The sequence below is a fragment of the Leucopleurus acutus genome (genome assembly GCF_964270905.1).
Source record: "Leucopleurus acutus genome assembly, chromosome: 5".
Lineage (NCBI taxonomy): Eukaryota > Metazoa > Chordata > Mammalia > Artiodactyla > Delphinidae > Leucopleurus > Leucopleurus acutus.
In genome coordinates, this window is record NC_139147.1 from 3,848,707 (window position 1) to 3,869,901 (window position 21,195).

A 21,195-nucleotide genomic window follows, 5' to 3' on the forward strand; every position below is an offset into this window, starting at 1 on the left:
TAGTAATCATGTAAGTGTTAAAGAGATTGAAGGTTAAGCAGCAGTTCTCAGACTTGAGCCACATCAGGATAACCTGGAGGTTTGCAAATACACAGAGTGCAGGGCCCCAGCCCAGCAGGTCTGGGGAGGGGCCCAAGAATTCACATTTCTGAGAAATTCCCAGGTGCTGCTGGTGCTACTGTTTGATGGTCCAGGGACCACACTGAGAACCACTGATATAAGTAAGTTTCCCCAGGATCGGTGGTTAAAATGGCTGAATATCACACTTTGAATATTTTTCTGTCGTTTTCCCTACAACAGTACTATTTACAATCCCTTGGTCTGAGATTTCTTGCATGCTGCAGAAGTCTGGAGACTGGACTTCCCTTCTGCAAAGGAGCATTCTGCACACCAGAGGGATTTTGCCAGCACAACACAGACTTCAGGAGGCTCCTTTATGAAAGTTATTTATGACAAACCCACAACCAACATAATACCCAACAGTGAGAAGCTGAAAGACTTCCTGCTAAAATCTGCAACAAGACAAGGGTGCCCACTCTCACCACTTCTGTTCAACATAGTATTGGAAGTCCTAGCCATAGCACTCAGACAAGAAAAAGAAATAAAAGGTATCCATACTGGAAGGGAAGAGGTAAAGTTGTCATTATATGCAAATGACATGATACTATATAGAAGACCCTAAAGGTGCCACACAAAAACTACCAGAACTGATAAACGAATTCATCAAAGTAGCAGGATACAAGATTAACAAACAGAAATCTGTTGCATTTCTTCACACTAACAGTGAAATATTAGAAAGGGAAAGTAAAAAATGAACAATTTCTTTTAAAATCGCATTCCCTCCCCCCCAAAAAAATACGTAGGAATAAACCTGATCAGGGAGGTGGAAGACTTATATGCTGAGAACTATAAAACATTGATAAAGGAAATTAAAGATTATTTAAAGAAATGGAAAGATATCCCATGCTCTTGGATTAGAAGAATTAATATTGTTAAAATGGCCATACTACCCAAAGCAATCTACAGATTAATTGTCCCTACCAAATTATCTGTGACATTTTTCACAGAACTAGAACAAATAATCCTAAAATTTATATGGAACCATAAAAGATGCAGAATTACCAAAGCAATCCGGAGGAAAAAGAACAAAGCTGGGGGCATAACTCTCAGACTTCAGATAATACTACAAAGCTACAGTAATCAAAACATCATGGTATTGGCACAAAAACAGACATATGGATCAGTGGAACAGAATAGAGAGCCCAGAAATAAACCCATACACCTATAGTCAATTAATCTCAACAAAAGAGGCAAGAGTATACAATGGAGAAAAGACAGTGTCTTCTGCTGGTGATGTTGGGAAAGTTGGGCAGCTACATGTAAATCAGTGAAGTTAGAACATACCCTCACACCATTCACAAAAATAAACTCAGAATGGCTTAAAGACTTAAATATAAGACATGACACCATAAAACTCCTAGAAGAGAACATAGGCAAAACATTCTCTGACAGAAACCATAGCAGTGTTTTCTTAGTCTCCCAAGGCAGTAGAAATAAAAGCAAAAATAAACAGATGGGACCAATCAAACTCATAAGCTTTTGCACAGCAAAGGAAACCATAAACACAATGAAAAGACAACCTATGAAGTGGGAGAAAATATTTGCAAACGATGTGACTTGATTTCCAAAATACACAAACAGTTCATACAAGTCAGTAACAAAAAAACAAACAAACCAATCCAAAAATGAGCAGAAGACTTAAATAGACATTTCTCCAAAGAAGACATACAGATGGCCAACAGGCACATGAAAGGATGCTCAACATCGCTAATTATTAGAGAAATGCAAATCAAAACTACAATGAGGTACCACCTCACACCAGTCAGAATGGCCATGATTAAAAAGTCTACAAATAACAGATGCTGGAGAGGGTGTGGAGAAAAGGGAACCCTCTTGCACTGATGGTGGGAATGTAAATGGCCACTTACAGCCACTAAGTATGGAAGTTCCTTAAAGAACTAAAAATAGAGCTACCATATGACCCAGCAATCCCGCCCCTGGACATATATCCGGAGAAAACTCTAATTTGAAAAGATACATGCACCCCAGTGTCCACAGCAGCACTATTTACAGTAGCCAAGACATGGAAGCCTTGAGAGGTCAGACCAGAGGCAGGCACAGGGGAGGCGCCCACACTGGGCCACGGGGAAGGCCAGAACGGTTCCCTTTGTCCGCACCCTCCGATGCTGCCAGCTTTGTAAGCAGTTTGAGGGCTCCCTTAAGAGCCCACTGTTCTTGTAGAACTTCCTTGACCGTGAGCTGGTGTTGGTGGGTAGAGTGAGTTCCTGCTGATGGGCGGACGGCTCTCAAGCTCCTGGGGGCATCTCAGCAGCTCATGAAAGCGGGTTTTCACGTGTTTCCTCTGCCTCTTTGTCCCTCTTCTCCTTTTGCTCCGTGACCAGCCGTTGCCCCTGTTCCAGACTGGCCCCTGACCCCACCTGTGGAGCCCATCAACCAGGAAACACCAAGTTAAACGTGCTGAGGCCACATGAGGCATCTTGTAATGTAAAGGGGTGTCCCCAGGAACAGAAAAAACTGTGCTGTGTTTGGGGAAAAAATATGCCCTGGTTGTCGATCCTTGGCATTTTAGGGGCAAATTGGAAACACCATCTCTCTGCCTTGTTTCCTTATAACTAATTCACTCTTCTGTGGTGGACCTTTCAACTAATCATGTGTTCAGCAAATCAGTTTTCATTGGGACTTTGCATTTGTCTGCTATTCATTCTTCGCAAGCTCCCGGGGTGGAAATGGGGCAGAGGGCGTGTGGAATCGGCATTCATGGAGCGCCGGCCTGTGTACTTCCCCAGAAAGGTACCTAGTGATACACTCGGGCTTGGCTAGGAGTGGGATGCAGGAAGGATGTGTTGAGTTAGCTTAATTGGGGATGGAGGGGTGGGAGGGAAGAGGAACGATTATTGAGTGGCACATACGGGGTGTGTCTCACTTTATGCTCCCCCCAAAACTACATGAGGTGGGCATTTTCATTTCCATTTTATAGATCAGGAATCTGAGGCCCCATCTGAACATGTCCAGATCGCCCACGAATATGCAGGGGGCCTGAGCACAGCTGCCCGCTATGGAGGTGAACCTCAAGGTTGAATGGGAGATAGAAGTGACCCGTTGTGATAAAGGTTTTGTGGAGAGCAGGCGGGCTCTCCTCCATGATGTTAGGCGGTGCTTAGTCCCCCCGAGAGAAATTTGGTGTCACGCACAGGTTAGCAGGTGGAAGAAAATGGAGGTCACGTGTGATGTGATTGCCCCGGAGGAAGTCATAGTCCCATGAGGGAGGAAAAAATAGAAGTGGCAGTGAGAAAACGGGCTTTTTAAAATAGTGGTGTATTTATTTTACAACTGGAAATGGATGGCTGATATGAAAGATGAAAGCCTGAGTTCACGAAGACGTCCTAATTCAGAGCCATTCACATCAGTGGCTTATGAAAAAGCATCCTTCTCGGTTAGAAAACATTTCAAGGCCCCCACCCGAACCCATGATAAAGGGGACCCTGCTGCCTGTTGCCTTTAAAGCACAAAGCCAGGGACTTCCCTGGCGGTCCAGTGGTTAGGACTCCACGCTTCCACCGCCAGGGGCCCGGGTTCCATCTCTGGTCGGGGAACTAAGATCCCGCAAGCCACGTGGCAGGACCAATAAAATAAAATAAAAAATTTCTTAAAAAGCACAAAGCAAGTCAGTCCCTACACAGGCTCGAGGGGGCCATTAGCAGGGACTGTCTTTAAAAACGCCAATGGAAAAGAATCTGAAAAAGAATGTAAGTGAATGTAAAAGAATGTAAGTGCAGTACAGCAGAAATTAACACAACACTGTGAATCAACTGTACTTCAATTCTAAAAATGCCTTTGGCCAAAGTTCATCACTAACGCGGCGCTCTGTCCTAACAGGTGGTGGTGATGGCGGAAGATGGGAACGAGGAGATCATGTTCATCTGTAAGTGGCCCGTGGCCCGTCCTCACCATGGAAGGCAAAGCCACGTCCACGCTTGGTTTCTATAGGAGAGAAGAACTCTCTCCTTTAGACGTGGTCTTACTTGTTTTAAGAACCGCGATTTATTACACGAGCAATGTGCTGCCGGGTACCGCTTTAAAAGGATCGTCTTTCTGAGAACTCCCGGCAAAGGGCCCTCGGCAGGGGTGGCAGTTGACTCAGATGAGTAACCCCGGGTTTTAGAAAGAGGCTCACAACATGTTAGATTTATGATAAACAGGTTAAGTTGGTGAATTTTCATTTACGCTCGTTCCCTGGGGACACCCCTGTCCTCCGTCCCCATAAAGGTGGCTTGGCCTACTTTGCAGCACGTCGTGGAGCAGGGTTTCCTCCTGGGGGCGCATGTCCTGCGTTGCGCTCTTTTTGCGTTCGTGGGGAGCACTGTCGCTTACCCCCAGGCCGCGCGATGCTCTGTGGGCGTCTCCCTCCCCACTCAGCGCCCCCTCTGACGCTGGGATGTTTGTTTGCAGGGTGTGAAGACTGCAGCCAGTACCACGACTCTGAATGTCCCGAGCTGGGCCCAGTGGTCATGGTCAAAGACTCCTTTGTGTTAAGCAGGGCAAGGTAAGTGACCGTCTTGAGCTGCTTTTATCGTCCTGCCTGTCAAACAGGGTTTTCGGCATGTCACCTGCTGCAAGAGCCTGGTGGCCTGGGTGTCTACGCAAAGGGGGGGAACAGCAAAAGAAGAAGTGGGAGAGACTTCGGTGAGAAGGGCTGTCCTCACGTTTGAGGCCGTCCGAAATCTCTGTCCCACCGTGAGCTGAGTCTCCTGCCGCCAGGATGAGCGGAGGCTGGTTGCAGACACTTCAGGGTCAATGTCTTTTATCTAGTTCCTGGTTCAGCTGATGGGCTGGGTCGGTTTATGCGTTGAGCGGCCATGGCCGAGCTTGTTCTGTCTCCCCTGTGGTCCGAGCCCAGGCCTGCCGTCTAACAGGCGCCCACTGTGGGCAAGGGGCGGGGATGCGGGCAGCCAGGCAAAGGTGTGGCAGCTTCTGGACGAGCACCTAGATCTGGTGAGGGGGCTCCGTAGCTCTGCCAGTGCACGTTTCCCTGGGGGGGAGGGGCACAGCCCCACCTACCACGTAGTAGCTGTTTGAACCCGGACGAGACGTGCTCCTGTCTGCACCTCAGTTGCCTCATCTGTGAAGTGGAGAGAATAACTACCCCTTGAAAAGTTGCTGTGATCGTTACACCTGATTTAGGGCCCGGCATGTAGTGGCACTAAAATTGTCATCTAATCAATGCAGTTCCTAGAAGCCGCCCAACTGGTTTTCCCAGCCTCTTTATTTCCTTGTCTTACTGTTGCTTCCCTGCACAAAGCAGAGATTACTAATTTCGCCTGAAGTACAGATCTGATGAGCTCTCTTCCAAAAACCTTCAGTGGTTGCCTGTCGCCCACAAAGTTCCCGTGGGAGCCATCGGTCCCTCTATGATAGGTTCCTCGTCTCAGCCCCCCTGCTCGCTCCTGGGAGGGGTGTGTGCTCCAGGCGCCCTGGGGGTCCGCCCCACTCCCGACGTGGGCCAGGCTGGCCCTGGCCTTCACGCAGAGCCCCAGCCCACATGCCTTCCCGCTGGCACGCGTGCCCCATCCTTGATATTCTGAGTTTACTTAGAAAGGCCACATCCTCGATGAAAGCGGCCCAGTGCGGCCTGGCTGGAAGCGCTTTGCTGGTCTTTGGAATGCGGTCGCACTTCTTGTCTCCCCCGTGGTACTCTACACGCGGCCCCTCTTTGTGGTCTCTCTGTGGTCCTCCTCTCTCTGGTGGCCGATTGAAGCCCACACTTAGGATGTGTGTGTGTGTGTGCATGTGTGCGCGCACACACACCCATCGGCTCTGTCTCCTGGGCGGGGATTTTAAACGCATCCTTGAGTCAACGCCCCTCTATCGCCCACTCTGGGGGCCAGTGAGAGCGACCTTTTCCGTCACCCTAACGCTCTTGTCCCCTGGTGTGGATGGCACCTCGGTCAGTGGATGCCCGGGGCCGAGAGTCTCTTGCTTTGTTCTGTTTCTAGATCGTCCCTTCCCTCCAACCTGGAGATCAGACGCCTGGAAGATGGAGCTGAGGGGGTGTTTGCTGTGACCCAGCTCGTCAAGCGCACGCAGTTTGGCCCATTTGAGTCGAGGAGAGTCGCCAAATGGGAGAAGGAGTCTGCGTTTCCATTGAAGGTAAAAGCTGGGGCCAGTGGGGGAGGCAGAACCACTGCTTTGTGACCTTCCTCGTGCAGATGGGGCAATGCCCGCTGAGCTCCAGTGATTCATAAATGTCTTAGAAACAGCTCTAGGTATTGTAGTTCTGCTGAATTTCCAAGACAATGTTCAGATTTTTTTTTAGTTTGTTTTCATATCACAAGAGCATCAGAGGTAAGTTAGTATTTTGCAAGACGTTAAAGAGAGTCTATTTAAAACATCTGCAAGAGTAGACCCCCAGCGCAGGCTTTGGGGGGGGCTTTCTTTGGATTTTTGCAGGGGTGCGCTAGTGTTTTTGCAGGAGTGCGCTAGTGTTTTTGCAGGAGTGCGCTAGTGTTTTTGCAGGGGTGCTTTAGCATTTTCACACCGGTGCAGAGCGTAGGATACGTTGCGAGGCTCTTTCGAAAGGAAGGTGTCTTGTCGAGGCCTTGATGAGAGGCCAGTGCAAAATTTGGCAGCTCTGAAAAGCACTTCAGGCTGGAAAATGACAGCTTTTATATGACACTGAGAAAAACAAAACGGAAGGAAATCGGTGGGAGGGCTTGGATCACTTAAAGTGAGACCCACGGAGGTGCCGTGAGGCGAGGGACGTGGGTGTCAGCCACAGCTCTGTCCCCGCACCCAGTACGCGCCCAGCCTCAGCCAGCCTTCAAAAACACCTGTGACATAAACAGAGGAACAGGTGCTGGTTGGGCAATGGTTACCCCGAGAGGTGCGCTCTCCTGGAGACCCTTAGCAGAGACCCACGTGTTTCAGGACAGAGGTGATCTAGGTGACCGCGGAGTTCTGCCAGTCCTTGGATAACTGAGTTTACAAGACAGATTTCAGCACAGCAGAGCGGAAGGAAAGGCACTTGATTTGTTTACAAAGAAAGGAAGGAAAGAGACGTTATTTTACGTGAGGGAGTGCGGTAAAGAGGCCTGGGGCTGATGCAAGTAATCGCTATGGGCCCGAGGTCGGCGAGGCCCCTTTGAAAAAGTCCTCTGTGCCTGTTTTGGTTTCTTTCAGCGACTCAGATTCTGAAGGTCTGTGTCTCGTATTGAGTTGTTTCCAGCACAGGCTCAGCGTTGGTTATCTGGGTGCTGGGGGCAGCTTTATGCCCGTGGAGGGAGGGCAAGGGAGCAGTTCCCACACCGCCTCAGGGTCGTTAGGCACCTGGTGGACCCCTCTGCCCCCTCCTCTTGCTTCTGAGGGCTCCATCCTCAAAGGGGGCCTCTGGCTCTTAGCAGTGGGGAGCCCCTACAGGAAAAGCCCAGGAGTGGGGGGAGATTTCTTCCTACAACGAGGAAGCAATGATTGCATCAGAAAATGGCGGACAGGAACCCTCTATTCCATGTGGTTACTTTGAACTTCAAAATATTCAAGCTTCTCCCCCTGGTCCCTGCCTGCATTTAATCCATAAAGCAGTGGTGCTGCTTTGCAGAGGAGGGCGCACCTTACAGAGATTGAGGAACTTTGCAACAGAGCCAGGAGAAGAACTTGGGTGTCCTGATGCCCAGATGGGCCATGAGTAGAACTCAGCTGTCCCGATGACACCTGGGCCAGGTATAGAGTTCAGGTGTCCCGATGACGTCTGGAACTGGAGTAGAGCTCAGGTGTCCTGATTCCCACCTGGGCCAGGCCTAGAATTGAGGTGTCCCGATGACACACCTGGGCCGGGAGTAGAACTCAAGAAGCACCTTCATGCCCACTTGAAAACTGATTAGAACTTGAGTGTCCAGGTTCTACACCTGGACCACAAGTAGACCTCAGGTGTCCTAGTTCCCAGCCGGGCCATGCGTAGAGCTCAGGTCTCCTGATAACTCCTGGCCTAGGAGCAGAACTCAGGTTTCCCCATGCAGCAGAATGCACGCGTCCGGGTGCCCACCTGGACCACAGGTGGAATTAGGCGTCCCAGTTCCCACCTGAGCCATACGGAGAACTAGGGTCTCCCGGTGACACCTGACCTTTTGCTGTGTCTCCTGCTTCCCTTCTGCTTGTGATCAGCCTGACCTGTTCGGGGGTCTACCTCTGCCCTCCCACCACTGTAAATGCCCAAACAGGTCCGTATGGAGCACGGTTTGGCCTCTGATGTGGTGCCGTCCAGACTGGTCACTCAGCAGCCCCCCTTCTCTCACACACACACACACGCTGACACGCACACCGGTGGATAACCAGCCCCCGCCCCGGCCCCTCGGCGGGCCGCGCTCACCCCCAGGTGTTCCAGAAGGACGGGCACCCCGTGTGCTTCGACACCTCCAATGAGGATGACTGCAACTGGATGATGCTGGTGCGGCCGGCAGCGGAGCCCGGGCACCAGAACCTGACGGCCTTCCAGCACGGCAGCGACGTGTACTTCACCACCTCGCGTGACATCCCCCCGGGCACCGAGCTGCGCGTGTGGTACGCGGCCTTCTACGCCAAGAGGATGGACAAGCCCATGCTGAGGCAGGCCTGCCCTGGGCTCCATGGTACGTGGGGGCCCCTGTCCCCAGCGCGCCTGCCGTCCTGCCAGCCCGCGGGGACCCACGGCCCCTTGGCCGCACGCAGCAGCCCGGTGTTAGTGAGAAGAGTCGGGCCGGGCAGGCCCGCGGGCGTGGGGAGCACCGAGGGCTCGGTCCTGACACCACGTGGTGGGTCTGTAGGTCTGCTGGTTGAACATCTGGGCCGAGAAACCGTTAGAAGAGCTTGCCCCAAGCCAGGCGCTTGCTGGCGGGCAGCTCTGCCCCCAGCTCTGCGGCTTCACACGCGTCACTCACCCACCTGGTCCCTGGGGGTCAGGTTGTGGCCCCTGGGTTTGGGCAGAGGGAACGGAGCACAGAGAGGTTAAGGAAGCTTCCCTGAATCACAGTGCAAAGAGTGACGGAATCAGGGTTTGAACCCGGATTCTGGCTCCAGTGCTGGTGCTAGCCACCTTCCAGCAGCCTCTTCCCGGAGGTCGGGGTGTGCATGCGCGTGTGTATACGCATGTGTGTGCCTGTGTAGCATGTGTCGTCAAAGAAAGGCCTAGTGGAGTCACGTGTGATTCACCCACATCCTTTTGGAAAAGCAAATCAGAATGCGTGTCCTGCTGACCTGGGGTCGGGGGATCACCTCATGAAGGGGGCCTTTTCTACCCACGCTCTGGGTCCTCGGGGTGTTCATCCTCACCACCTGGCCTTGAGGGACCACGTGAAGTGGCTCACACGTGGCACTACAACCTGGGAGAGCAGGGCTTTCATACGGCTCCAGCTGGTCCTGCCCGGGGCAGACATGCTTGTTGCTGCCACGAAGATTACTTCCTGTGGCAGGGAGAAGCTGACACTGACTTTCCTTCCGACCCCCGAACAACAGGGTTCTGACAAGGAGATGATCCCTCTTATTATGAGCACCGTGGGGTACAGACAGCTCCGTACAGGCTTGGGAGGTTCTGGTCTGTCCCACGTGGGCATCGTGGCGGAGGTTTGGGAGCTGCTTCCGGTGGGCTCCCGTGGCAGCGTGATAGAGGGAGGGAGGTATCTGTGAGGCATCCCAGACGAAGCACCACAAACCGGGGCTAAAACAAAGGAAACGTGTTGTCTCACAGTCTGGAAGCGTGGAGTCCAAGATGTGGATTTCCCAGCTCTGGCGTTGCCGACAGCCCTCGGCGGTCCTGGAGTGGAGCTGCAGCTCCCCATCCCTGCCTGGGTCTCTCCCTGTGTCTCTGGGTTCTCTCCTTATGAGGACACCAGTCACTGGGTTTAGGACCACCCTCAACCAGTCTGACCCATCTTATCTTGGTTACCTCTGCAGAGACCCTACCCAAAGGTTCCAGGCGGGCGTGAATTTCCAGTACCCCTCTTCAGTCCCTGCAGGCTGGCTGGGTGGTGGTGGCCCGTGGAGCCTCTGGGGGGTGCTCCGGGGGTGACAGATGGTTGCACGCGGGGTCTGGTGGCAGGAGAGGGTTTGCATCTTCGCAGGGATATTTGCAGGGAGACTGGGCTTGATGGCCCTTTATTTTGATAGTAAAGGGGGCAGGAAGAATTTGGAGAGACCCTGCGTTTTTCACCAGACTGCTGTAGCCCCTAGGATTTGCTAAAACCGGGTACCTGGCCCTGCCCCTGCCCCTGCCCCTGCCCCTGCCCCTGGGAGGCACCTGCAGTGGCACTCCACGGGGTCAGGAGTCATTTTCAAGCACCGAGGTGAGGCCACCTCCCTGGGTGCTGTCCAGGGTCACCAGGATCTTCCTGACCTGGCTTTCTCGTGTCGTGGATTCCTTACCCCGTGCGTGTCCCGGGACCAGCCCAGACTGCACGTCAGGGTTTGGCTTGTAGAGTCTGACCTTGTCAGTTGTGTGCTGGAGGTAGCATGCATGCCCGTCATGGCTCTCAACGTCAAAGTCAACACAGAGGTCACCTCCCCTTATCAGAGTTCCAGTTGTTGTTGGCTTTTTGCCTCCGGAGGGCTCTTGAATCTGGGGCTGCGTTGGAGAGCATAGATCTTCATGAAATGAGCCCAGGACCGTGTTGTCCAATACCTGCCTCCGGATTCCGTTCTAACCGTTCTCAAGCAGGACACTAGGGTAGCTGGGGCCCCTCCTCTGGGCTTCTGAGAATGTAGGGCGCTGTTCATAACCAGGCAAGCAGCGTGGCCACCCTAAACTAGCTTCTGAATTGGGGAAATAAATAAGCAACTTAGGTACTCGAAAAGTTTAGAAATAGCTTTTATGATCTTTTTCACTTTCTGTTTCGGGACAAATGTCAAGCACATATTTCTTGGCGATGTGATGAAAGTTCCTGACTACTGTTAACTAGCTGCTTAGTTGGGTTCCTTGTTTCTTTTCTTCCTGGGAGAGCCCCCTGCTGAGTGCCCGCTTGGCCCCGGCAGTGCCGCTGGCGCCAGTACCATTGCTGCACCTAGGGACGTGGCAGCCGCCCTAGGACCCCCGTGTTGTCTCCTACCACCCTGGCCTCCTGCCCAGCCCCTTCCCCAAGCCCCTCTCCCCTCCCCTGACGTCCCCTCCTGGCACAGAGAGGCTTCTGGAACGCTGCTCCAGCCCCACCCATCCGCGTGCCCAGGGCCCAGGGCGGTCTCAGGTGTGTGTTTTGAACACCTCAGCCATCGGAAGCCGTGCGTTGGGAGTACTGGGTCACTGAGTGCCCACTTCTCAGTAACGGGAGCAGATGAGACCTGTGAGAAGAGGCCTGGAAACCCATGGAAAGCTGGCTTTCTGCAGGATTCTGATTATCCAGGTCTGACAGGTAGGGAGGTGGCTTCCCCTCTGCCCCTCCTGAGATGAGGCCGTTCCCCATCCCGCCTCTGGTCTGGACGCACCCGTGAGATCACACGGGGCCTTTGTGGCCAGCGCTGCACCCTTAGCCCGATGCGGGGGGTTCAGAGCAAGGTGAGGGGGCCTTAGGAACCACCAGTTTGTTCCAGAAGGGTCCTGAGGGGGCCCGTGGGCAAGGAGCAGTCTGCCTCTACGTTATTCATAAACTTTCTAGGTGAGCATCGGAACTGCTAAGACTCATTAGTTCTCTCTCTTTATGAATTTGCTTCAGACATCCTTGTCATAGATGTTTGCCATAGAGATCGGCCAGTTTGTAGACTGGCAGAGGAGACTTTTAGATACAGAGGGAAGTGGGTTTCCTTCTACCTGGCACACTCCTTTCAAAAATTAACCTGTTTTTTTTTTCTGGTAGTGGATTTACTTTTCTATCACGTGTTCTCCTTGAGCTCACATCAAGGCTGGTTTTGCTTCTTTACACACACCCAGGCCCGTTGGCGGATGCAGGAGGAGGCCCAGAAGCCCAGTGGTCTCAGCGGGTGGGTGCATGGGGTTCAGGGTCGGCTGCCAGCATCAGAGTTTCAAAATCATCTTTCTAATGAAAAAAATGAAATATAAGTACATTTCATAACATTTGGGGAACTCTTAAATCACATATAACATCACCATCTTAACGACTCTTAGCATTTTTGATTAGCATTTTCTAACAGCACTGTGGGTGTGTAGTTAACAAACAATAAAATAGCGATTTTAGGTGGACAGTTCAGAGTTTGGACAAACGTCTACAGTTGTGTGAGCTCCACCACAATCAAGATGTAGGACGTTCTCAGCACCCCAGACGGTTCCCTCGTACAGCTCTGTACTCCGTCCCCTGGCGGCCAGCATCTACCCTCTGTCCCTGTAGTAATGCCGTTTCTTTTCCGTCGTTTAAAAAGCTGTGCACTTCTGCGTGGTTGAGGTCTTGCTGTACATGCTGACGTACCACGTGACTGAACTTCATCACACGTTCTGCCGACCGTCCTGCTGTGGGCCTTCTCCCTGTCTCTCCACTGCCAGCTCCTGTTTCATTTTGCGTAGACACCTCTTTTGTTGGGCGTGTGAGTGGTTGGGATGAAGAATTGCCTTCTGACTGCTGGCTAAATTTTTCTTAAGTCTTTTTTTTTTTTTTTTTTTTTTTTTTTTGCGGTACGCGGGCCTCTCACTGCTGTGGCCTCTCCCGTTGCGGAGCACAGGCTCTGGACGCACAGGCTCAGTGGCCATGGCTCACGGGCCCAGCCGCTCCACAGCATGTGGGATCTTCCCGGACCGGGGCACGAACCCGCGTCCCCTGCATCGGCAGGCGGACTCCCAACCACTGTGCCACCAGGGAAGCCCTTGTTGCTGTTTTTTGACACAGACAGAGGTGTGCTTTTTCCTGGTTCTGAACGCGTGTGCGGTCGCTCTTCTGGACGGTTTTGCTTTGCGAGTGGCCCCGGAGGGTTGCGATGGGTCGTGCGTGTCAACACAAGCTGCACAGAGACGGGAGTGGAGGTGGTGGTGAGGGCTGGTGGCCCCCGTCCAGCCCTGACAGGCTGCCACGTGGGGTTTAGCGAATCAGCTTCCTGGGCCAGGACGTCACGAACATACATTCACTTAGAATGTCCCCGTTACCAAGTCAGCTCGCGCTGCTCACCGCACAAGCAGCCCGTAAATCGAGAGCCCAGCTGGGGCAAGAAATAGCGACTTTATTGGAAAGCCAGCAGACCGAGGAGATGGTGGACTCATGTCCCAAAGAACCAGCCGAGTTAGAATTCAGGCTGCTTTCATGCTAAAAGGGGAGGGAATAAAATCAGGCATCTCCTGGTTCCGGTCAGGGGATGTTAATTTCCTCCTTCCTGCAGCCATTCACAGGTGAGCCTGGTCAGGATGTTTCCTGTGAGCCAAGCAAAGGTGTTTTAGCTTTACTGCCTTTACCTGGGAGGCAGGGTTCCCAGTGAGGGGCCATTAGGTATAATTTAAGCTTATAGGCAACATCCCTTTAGTGATTAACTTGTAACAGAATACAAAGGTTCTTCTCCATTACATCCCCAACTTTGAGATCTCACGAGAGCATCGGTAGTTTTTTTTGAAAAGGACCCTGAGCAACCAGGGTCTCTCTCTGTGTTCCATGGACCCTGGTCATCTCCCCCCGCCCCCAGACTCCCACGGGGGTGCCGGGAGGGCTAGGGGCACTGCCTCCGCAGTAAGCACCTGCCCCAGGCGGCTGTTTCAACCTAAATTCAATAAAAGTGAAAGTCCAGCTCCCCAGGGGCACTCGGCGCACGTGGCTGCCCCCCTGGCCGGCAGTTACAGAACATTTCTGTCATTGCAGAAAGCTCTGCTGGCCAGCGCTGGGCAGGAGCCGTGGCCACACCAGGGCGCGTGGCCTGGCTGTTTGGGGTTCCGCCCTTTCTTGTCACATGAGCCAGTGAGAGGTTGGGGAATTCGATGTGGGCCGTAGCATGCATTATTTCTTTTCTTGAAGTTGTATGGGGGGGATGGTGTCTGGTCCCACCAGACTGGCTTCTGGGAGGAGGCCACGTTTCCGTGACTGGTGACAGCCCTGCGTCAGGCCCTGGTTCCAGTGCTCTGTGCCCGGCTTCCTCATCTGTGAAATGGGGACATTCACGGGCACGAGCGAGTCCAAATGGCGCCTGGAGCATTGGACCTGCTCCCAAGCGGTGACAGTTGTTACCGCTGTCATTGTCACCTCCTGCGAGGGCAGGTGTGCCCTGCACTGGGCTGGGCTGCACAGAGAGAGCAGCTGCTGGACCACCTCCCCCTCTTGTCTTTTGAAGCTGCAGGCACCCCAGAGAGCAGCACGCCAGTGGAGGCGGAACCCAGCCGGTGGGTGTGCAAGGTGTGTTCGGCCGCCTTCCTTGAGCTGCAGCTGCTGAATGGTAAGGGGCAGGTGCCTGCCCAGCCAGACGCCGGCGAGTCCCGCGCTGCGCTCCCCCTGACGTGCTCTGTCACTTCCACGCCATCCCTCTGGGATGGTGGCAGAGCACACGGGAGTTCCCTGGCTTTGCGGGAGCAGCGCAGCTCCCAGCCTGTGTCTTCCAGGCCTCCTCCCGGGATCTGTGCTTTGTCTTGAAGTTCTCTGCGTGTCTGGCAGCGAGGGGTCTTGTTTCCTTTCTCTGAAGCTCAGCAGAGCATTAGTTTGGTGTGGGGGCAGTCTCTATTTCTGTAGCCTTCCCAAGCATTCGCAGCCGGGTGGCCTCATCCTTAGCTTGTTCTGCTACGTGGCCAAACTTCCAAACGCTTCCCGTGACACGCAGCACGTAACGTTGTTTGCTTTAAAACTTTCCTTCCCTCATCCCTCACCCCTCTCCTTCCCCGGCCCCTCGAGGGCACTCGCACTGCACAGTGGCCCTGAGCATGGAACAAGTGGGGAGACAGCCGCCACTTCACACCGAGGCCTGTGTGAGCCAGTCGAGGTTGTCGATGGGAAGAATGGCTCCTTGGCCGAATGTGCAGGCGGGCGCCAGTGGTCACTGGAGGGCGCTGGTCCCCATCTGTCTCGTGGGTCACTCCTCCGTCCTCTTGCTGGTGCCCCGCCCTCCAGCCAGCCTGAGCCCAGCTCACCTTCATTCAGGGAGCATGGCCATCTCTGTCTGTTTCCTGTGTGTGGCCCAGTTATCTTTCCCTGGGAGGTCTTTGAGGTTTCTTCCGTTGAAAATAAAGGTTTTTGGCCTTCATGCAGTGTTTTGAAAGACAATTTTGTTCATTATGAATTGAATGTTTATCACTATTCCTCTTCAAAGGCTACGTTTTAAAATAACTGTATTATATATTCATCGTAGAAAAATTAGAAAGCTTAAATGAGCTTTGAGAAGAATATAAAAGTTGCCTGTAAGGTCACCGTAGAGAGACCCACGTTACCTTTTTGCTGTGTTCTTCCACAGTTTCTCTTTGCTCACACACGCGCACCCAGGCTTTTAGTTTTTACAAAACTGTACATGATTTTACAAAACTGCCCGGCTTCTGTCGCCCGACTGACTTTAAAATGGCGGTTGTGTTTGGTGCAGTGGAAATGCTGTCACTTTCAAAGCAGAAGAAATAACGTTTATTTGCCTCTGCAGAGGACACCCTGTTAGCAAATAAAATTGAAAACAAACAAAATGGAGGTTGGGAGTGGACGCCCTGCCTTATGCCTTTGCTCCCCTGTCCTGCAGAGCACCTGTTGGGCCATTTGGAACAATCCAGGAGCGTCCCCCCAGCCGGCCAGCAGGATTCGGCGGCAGAGAAGGAAGCAGACGTGCCCCGGGGGGAGCCTCCCGCAGTTCCCAAGAGTGTCAGTGCCGCCAAAGAGCAGAAGAAAAAGCCTCGAAGGGGGAGAAAACCCAAAGCATCCAAGCCAGAGCAGCCTCTAGTTATCGTGGAAGGCGAGGAGCCCGCAGGCGAGGGGGAGGGGCCCGCAGGTGAGGCTGGTCCCGGTCCTGGGGTAGCAGTGAAGGGAATGCGGAGGGACCTGAGGCCATGTTGCCTCCATGCCGGGTAGCAAAACTCGGCACAGGGCCCTTCTCTTTCGCTGAAGCAGCTCTTCGCGCACGGCGACTCGCAGTGCGGTTGGCAGGCTGTGCCGGCCGTGACCTTTGACAAGCGCGTCCACCTGTGTAGCCGGATATCAGGACAGAGAGCATGTCCGTTCCCCCCAGCCGCTTCCCGGCTTGTCTCCGCGTGGACTGGCGTTCCCGTCCTGGGCACCGTCTCTGTGCCCGGCATCTCCCGCACGGCGTGTAGGGGAGGCTCGTCCACAGTCGGGCCCCCGCTGCCTCTTCTCCTTTGCTGCCGAGCCGTGTTGGTCCACCATGTGGATGTCCCACTGTCTGCTCCCGTGTCCCCTGTGGACGGTCGTGCAGCTGGCTTCCAGGCCGTGGCTAAAGCCGTTCTCCGACTGTACAGTAGCCTCAGTTGAGCTTGGAGGGACCTTGGGCCCTCATTCTCGCGTGTGGGATTCCCAAAACGCCATGTCCCCTCAGCCCTCATGTGGCCTCTGCCAGAAGTGCCTGGTGCCAGAGGATTCCTGGCGGGTCTCTCACGTAAGGACCAGACATGATGCTCAGACACTAGCGAGTCCCCTCACTACCTTCCTTACTGATCACTGGGCAGTTTCTCTTTTCTCCGTCTGCCGTAGCCCAGGATTTCTTTTGCGAGAGTGAGAAGAAATTTTTATCCTTTCTTGGAATTAAAGAGAATTCAGAGGAGCAGCCCTCACATAATGTTCTCAGGAGAAGTGGTTTAAACTTCCCCTGGACAGTTTCCCTACTTCTCTATAATCAAGTAGAGGAGAAGGAGGTGAAAAGCCTACTAAATGATTATTTCACTAATTCTGAGTTGCGTTAGGAAGCGTCATAGTATGAAGTGGCCAAATCTTTCCCTGTAACCTTCCCATATTTCACTTGTCCAGAGGTTCAGGCCTGGGTCCCTATCACTGTGGTTATTTGATATTTGACTCTTGTACAAAATGATGATCTGCTTTTGAACATACTCAAGATGGCTCGTGTGATTACAAAAATTAATATTTCCAAATCTCTGTCAGGACAGAATTAGCTAGGTTATAAGGTCCCACTGTATGTCAAAGTGTTTCGGTTTTAGGTGGTACGAAAGGGATCGAGATAGTGTCATGACTTAACCACAGATTATAACTCCAGTTTTGAGTTAAGAATAATATTTTGCTTTTCTAAATCTGCAGGTAAATGTGTGGATTCTAAACTATCGCTAGTTTTTTTGTGTTTTTTTTTCCCGTGTCAATCTTGTGATCTGTGTCTGCAGCGTTGGCCTGGCTCTGGCCCCTCGGGCCTGTCATCTTGGTTCGGGTGCGTTCCATCCCCGGCCCTGGTGATGACACGGCTTGTCCTGTCCCCTCCACACAGAACAAGTGGCAGAGATAATGAGCGAGGTCGAGCCTGTGGCTGCGTCGCCGGACGAACGGATCATGGAGCTGGTTCTGGGGAAGCTGGCCGCCACCCCCAGCGACGCGAGCTCAGTGCCAAAGTATGTCCCAGAGCAGCGCGTGGGCCCGGCTTCACAGGCAAAGGCGCCGTGGCGGCTAATCCATTCCAGAGGGAAGGCCGGATGAGAGGGGATGGTTTATTTCTTGTAGGAAACGTATGTGCTTGGGAAGCAGCAGGAACTCTGGAGCCCAGGGGGTTAATAGCACATCCACTGTGAAATAGCTTAAAATTTTAAAAACTATTTTTTACTGTAGTAAAGTACACATAGTACACAATTTACCATCTTAATCGTTTTTAAGTGTACGATTCGGTGGTTTTAAATACATTCACCTTGCAGTGCAGCCTTCCGCCCATCTCTGGAACTTTTTCATCTTCCCCAAACTGAAACTCCATACTTACGAAAAACACTGACTCCCTATCAGCCCCTCCCCAGCCCCTGGCACCCACCGTTCTGCCTTCTGTCTCTGTGAAGAGCTCAGAGGAGGTACCTGTGTCTCCAGGGGCCTCATATAAGTGTTCTCACACGGTGTTTGTCTTTTTGTGATTGGCTTATTTCACTTAACGTGACGCCCTCGAGGCTCATCTGTGTTGTAGCAGGTGTCGGAATGTCCTTCCATTTTAAGGCAGAATAATATTCCATCATGTGGGATGGACCCCATTTTGTCTATTCATTCTTCCATCAAGGACACTTGTGTTGCTTCTGCCTTGGCTGCTGTGAACAAATGCTGCTACGATAGGACAGTTTGTATTTAAATTTCTGTAAATTTAACACCTTGCTCTGTGTGTTTCCACGTTTTATGAACGAGGAAAATGTTTGTATTTTAGTTATTATTCTTAGGCAGTTTTTTGCCCTGGAGTTGAATAAGCTGGTGGCAGTATTTTTTTCCAGCCCTTTTCCCACGGGGCCAAAACGCGCCTGGTCCTTTAGGGTTCGGGAAGCTGTGGAAAAACTGAAAACAGAGCAGAGCAATGTCAGAAATGGTGAACCTGACCTACTTATTTATACTCCATCTTATTGCCCAGAGGGTTTCGGTAACTTACCGTCAGAAACACATTTCATAGGGAGAAGAAGTTTGAAAAATCAGGTTCGGGGAAAATCTGAAACAGGGTAGAGGCAAGTGAAAAAAAAGAGAACAGTTATGGTTACTCCGGTCGGCACACCAACTGAGCTCCAGGCTTCCCGGTGGCCGGAGTTAACGCCCAGGGAGCTGAGTGGCCGGTACGGGAAAAGCTAACGGGTGGCACTGCGCGTTCAGCGTGTCTGTCCCTTCCAGGTGCCCCAAAGCTGCAGGGGTGCGCCTGAGCACGGCCCCCCGCTCTCGTGTCCGGCTAGGAGGATTTGCCAGGGCCTCTCTCCAAGGTGACTGTGACCTTGAACTTTTTTCTCCGACCACCCTGTCTCCCACCGGTCTCACCGGCTGGTGTGTCTAACCCAGCAGATTCCCGCACCATCAGAGCGGCAGCATCACCCTCAAGAGGAGCCTGATTCTCTCGAGCCGCCACGGCATCCGGCGGAAGCTGGTGCGGCAGCTGGGGGAGCACCGGCGGGTCTACCAGTGCAGCATCTGCAGCAAGGTCTTCCAGAACAGCAGCAACCTCAGCAGGCACGTGCGCTCCCACGGTGAGTCCCCGCGACGTCGGCGCCGGGCGGCTGGGAGCCGGGCGGCGCGCCCCAGGCGGGCGTGTGGTCTCAGGGCGCCTGGAGCAGTGGCGCGCGGCTTGTCGCTGCTCGTCCCTTAGGCGACAAGCTGTTTAAATGCGAGGAGTGCACCAAGCTGTTCAGCCGCAAGGAGAGCCTGAAGCAGCACGTCTCCTACAAGCACAGCAGGAACGAGGTGGGTGAAGGGCCGCTGCTGTCCAGTGACGGAGGAGAGCAGACGTTGGCGCTGATGAAGGAGTCACGGGGTGGGGGCAGCGGGAGCCGGAGCGGCCCAGGTGGGTCTGGGCCTGGCTGCGCGCCACCAGGGCTCGGGCCGAGCGAGAGGCCCGCGTGGGCAGCGAGCTCACCCGGGCGCGGGGCTCCCTTTCAGGGCAGGGGCACGGCCAGACGGTTCACGCTCCACGCTGGGCAGGAGGGTAGCGGGGGAAGGGCCCGCTCCCTGAGGGGGCGCGTCCCAGCTGCCCCTGCTTCCCGCCCCCCCCCCCCCAGGTCGACAGCGAGTACAGGTACCGGTGCGGCACCTGCGAGAAGACCTTCCGCATCCAGAGCGCGCTGGAGTTTCACAACTGCCGGACAGGTGAGGGGCCCCGCCCGGCACTGAGGCGCGGGTACCTGGCGGGGCGGGGACCAGGTGTTCCGGCAGAGGGTGAAGGTGGATTTAACAGGTGTCCTCACCTGTAACGTTCCCCTCCGTTCGGGGTGCTTCAAGCAGCTGTTACTTACTCTCAAGAGACCGAAACTTTCCCTTTAAAAGGGGATTTATTTCACATCCTGTTATTCCTCCGAAGCAGCCACACATGGCCCACAGTTGAGCCCGTGGTGAAGCAGGGGGGTTTCGTCGTCGCCGAGGATGGTGAGTGGTAGGGTTGCTCTGGGACCCGGTGAGCAGTCCTTGAAGAGGTGGGGTCGCGGCTGGAGGGCTGGGCTTCCGCCTCGCTCTCGGCAGGAGCTTCCTCAGCCATCCGCTCCCCTCCCTCCAAGGACCCCGCCTGGGTCCAGGTGAGGGCCTTGCCGCTCCCTCGCACACACCGGCCTCCGCTGAGCCTGCCGCTGTCCCCGGTCCCCACTCGTGACACGGACCCCCGTCTGCTTGCGTGCAGCTGAGGCCGGCGTGCTTGGGCCAGCCGGCGGCCGGGACGGGTCTCTGGGCCTGGCCGAGGGTCTCAGGCCCCGTGTCTGGCCAAGCGCGCAGCTGGCTAGTGTACGCGATGTGTAAATCCCCGTGGACGGCCAGGGGACGGCTGTGCAGGAGCCCAGCCTGCAGGGGAGGCCCGTGTCCTGTCCCCGCGGCTCTGTGCCCTGTGCCCCGTGGGGGAAGGCGGGCGGCTGCGTTCCCACCCAGGGAGGATGGGGTTGGCGGAGGGTCGCTGTTGTCTTTTCGGCCCCCTCTTCTAGGCACCGTCGCACACCTGGGGGGTGGATACCAGTGGCAGTCGGCTTAGAGACCTGCCAGGTTAACCTTTGATTCCGAACCCCCTTCCTGTCGAGCCCTCTGTGTGTGTCACCGGTCGCTCTGTGTCTCTGTGCTGGTTCTCGTTAGGGTGCCGGGGCCGGCCCGCATCTCAGGGCACCCTTGCGCCGTCACCAAGCCGCCACTGCCCTCCCTGCCGGTGGCCGGCACCCGCTCCCGCAGCCTCTGCGGCGTCCCTTCATTTGATTCATTTGCTTGTTCCGCTTTGAGGGTTCCTGTTGGAAACTGCGGCTGGTTTCCTCCGTCCACAGAGCCTCGCTCCCAGGGCGGGGCTCTTCTGAGTGGCAGCTGAGTCTCGTCTCACCTGAGCTCCAGCTGCCCCGAGCGGCAGTCACGGCATGAAGTGGCCTTGGAAGCTTCCGGGTGCACTTCCAGGTGCTACACCACCTGCATTCCGCAGCCCAGGTGTTCCCAAAACCCGGGGGAAATCCACCAGTCTTTTGATGCCATATCAGTCAGAGGACCCTCGAGCTGTGCTTATCGCCGGGCAGGATGGCGCTCCACGAGGCCACGCTCGGTTCTGCACGAGCTCAGTGGGTGGGCATCAGAGCGGAGGGTGATGCCCCTGTCCCGGCCCGGGTGTTTGCTGAGGCCCGCTGGAGGCTGAGGCAGAGAA

The 21,195-nt window shown here is 54.1% G+C and overlaps 1 protein-coding gene across 1 annotated transcript in view; it reads left to right on the top strand.

Moving 5' to 3' along the window:
• Positions 1–3,966: 3,966 nt before the first annotated feature.
• Positions 3,967–21,195, top strand: part of PRDM15 (PR/SET domain 15) — a gene marked incomplete at both ends in the record, with an annotated part of 40,845 nt that continues 23,616 nt past the window's right edge. The window contains 12 exon segments of the mRNA XM_082839639.1: positions 3,967–4,003; positions 4,531–4,624; positions 6,075–6,228; positions 8,447–8,699; positions 14,290–14,391; positions 15,667–15,891; positions 17,368–17,488; positions 18,888–19,069; positions 19,189–19,283; positions 19,598–19,685; positions 20,504–20,528; positions 20,530–20,561. Of these exon segments, the coding sequence (XP_082695765.1) occupies positions 3,967–4,003; positions 4,531–4,624; positions 6,075–6,228; positions 8,447–8,699; positions 14,290–14,391; positions 15,667–15,891; positions 17,368–17,488; positions 18,888–19,069; positions 19,189–19,283; positions 19,598–19,685; positions 20,504–20,528; positions 20,530–20,561 (1,408 nt within the window).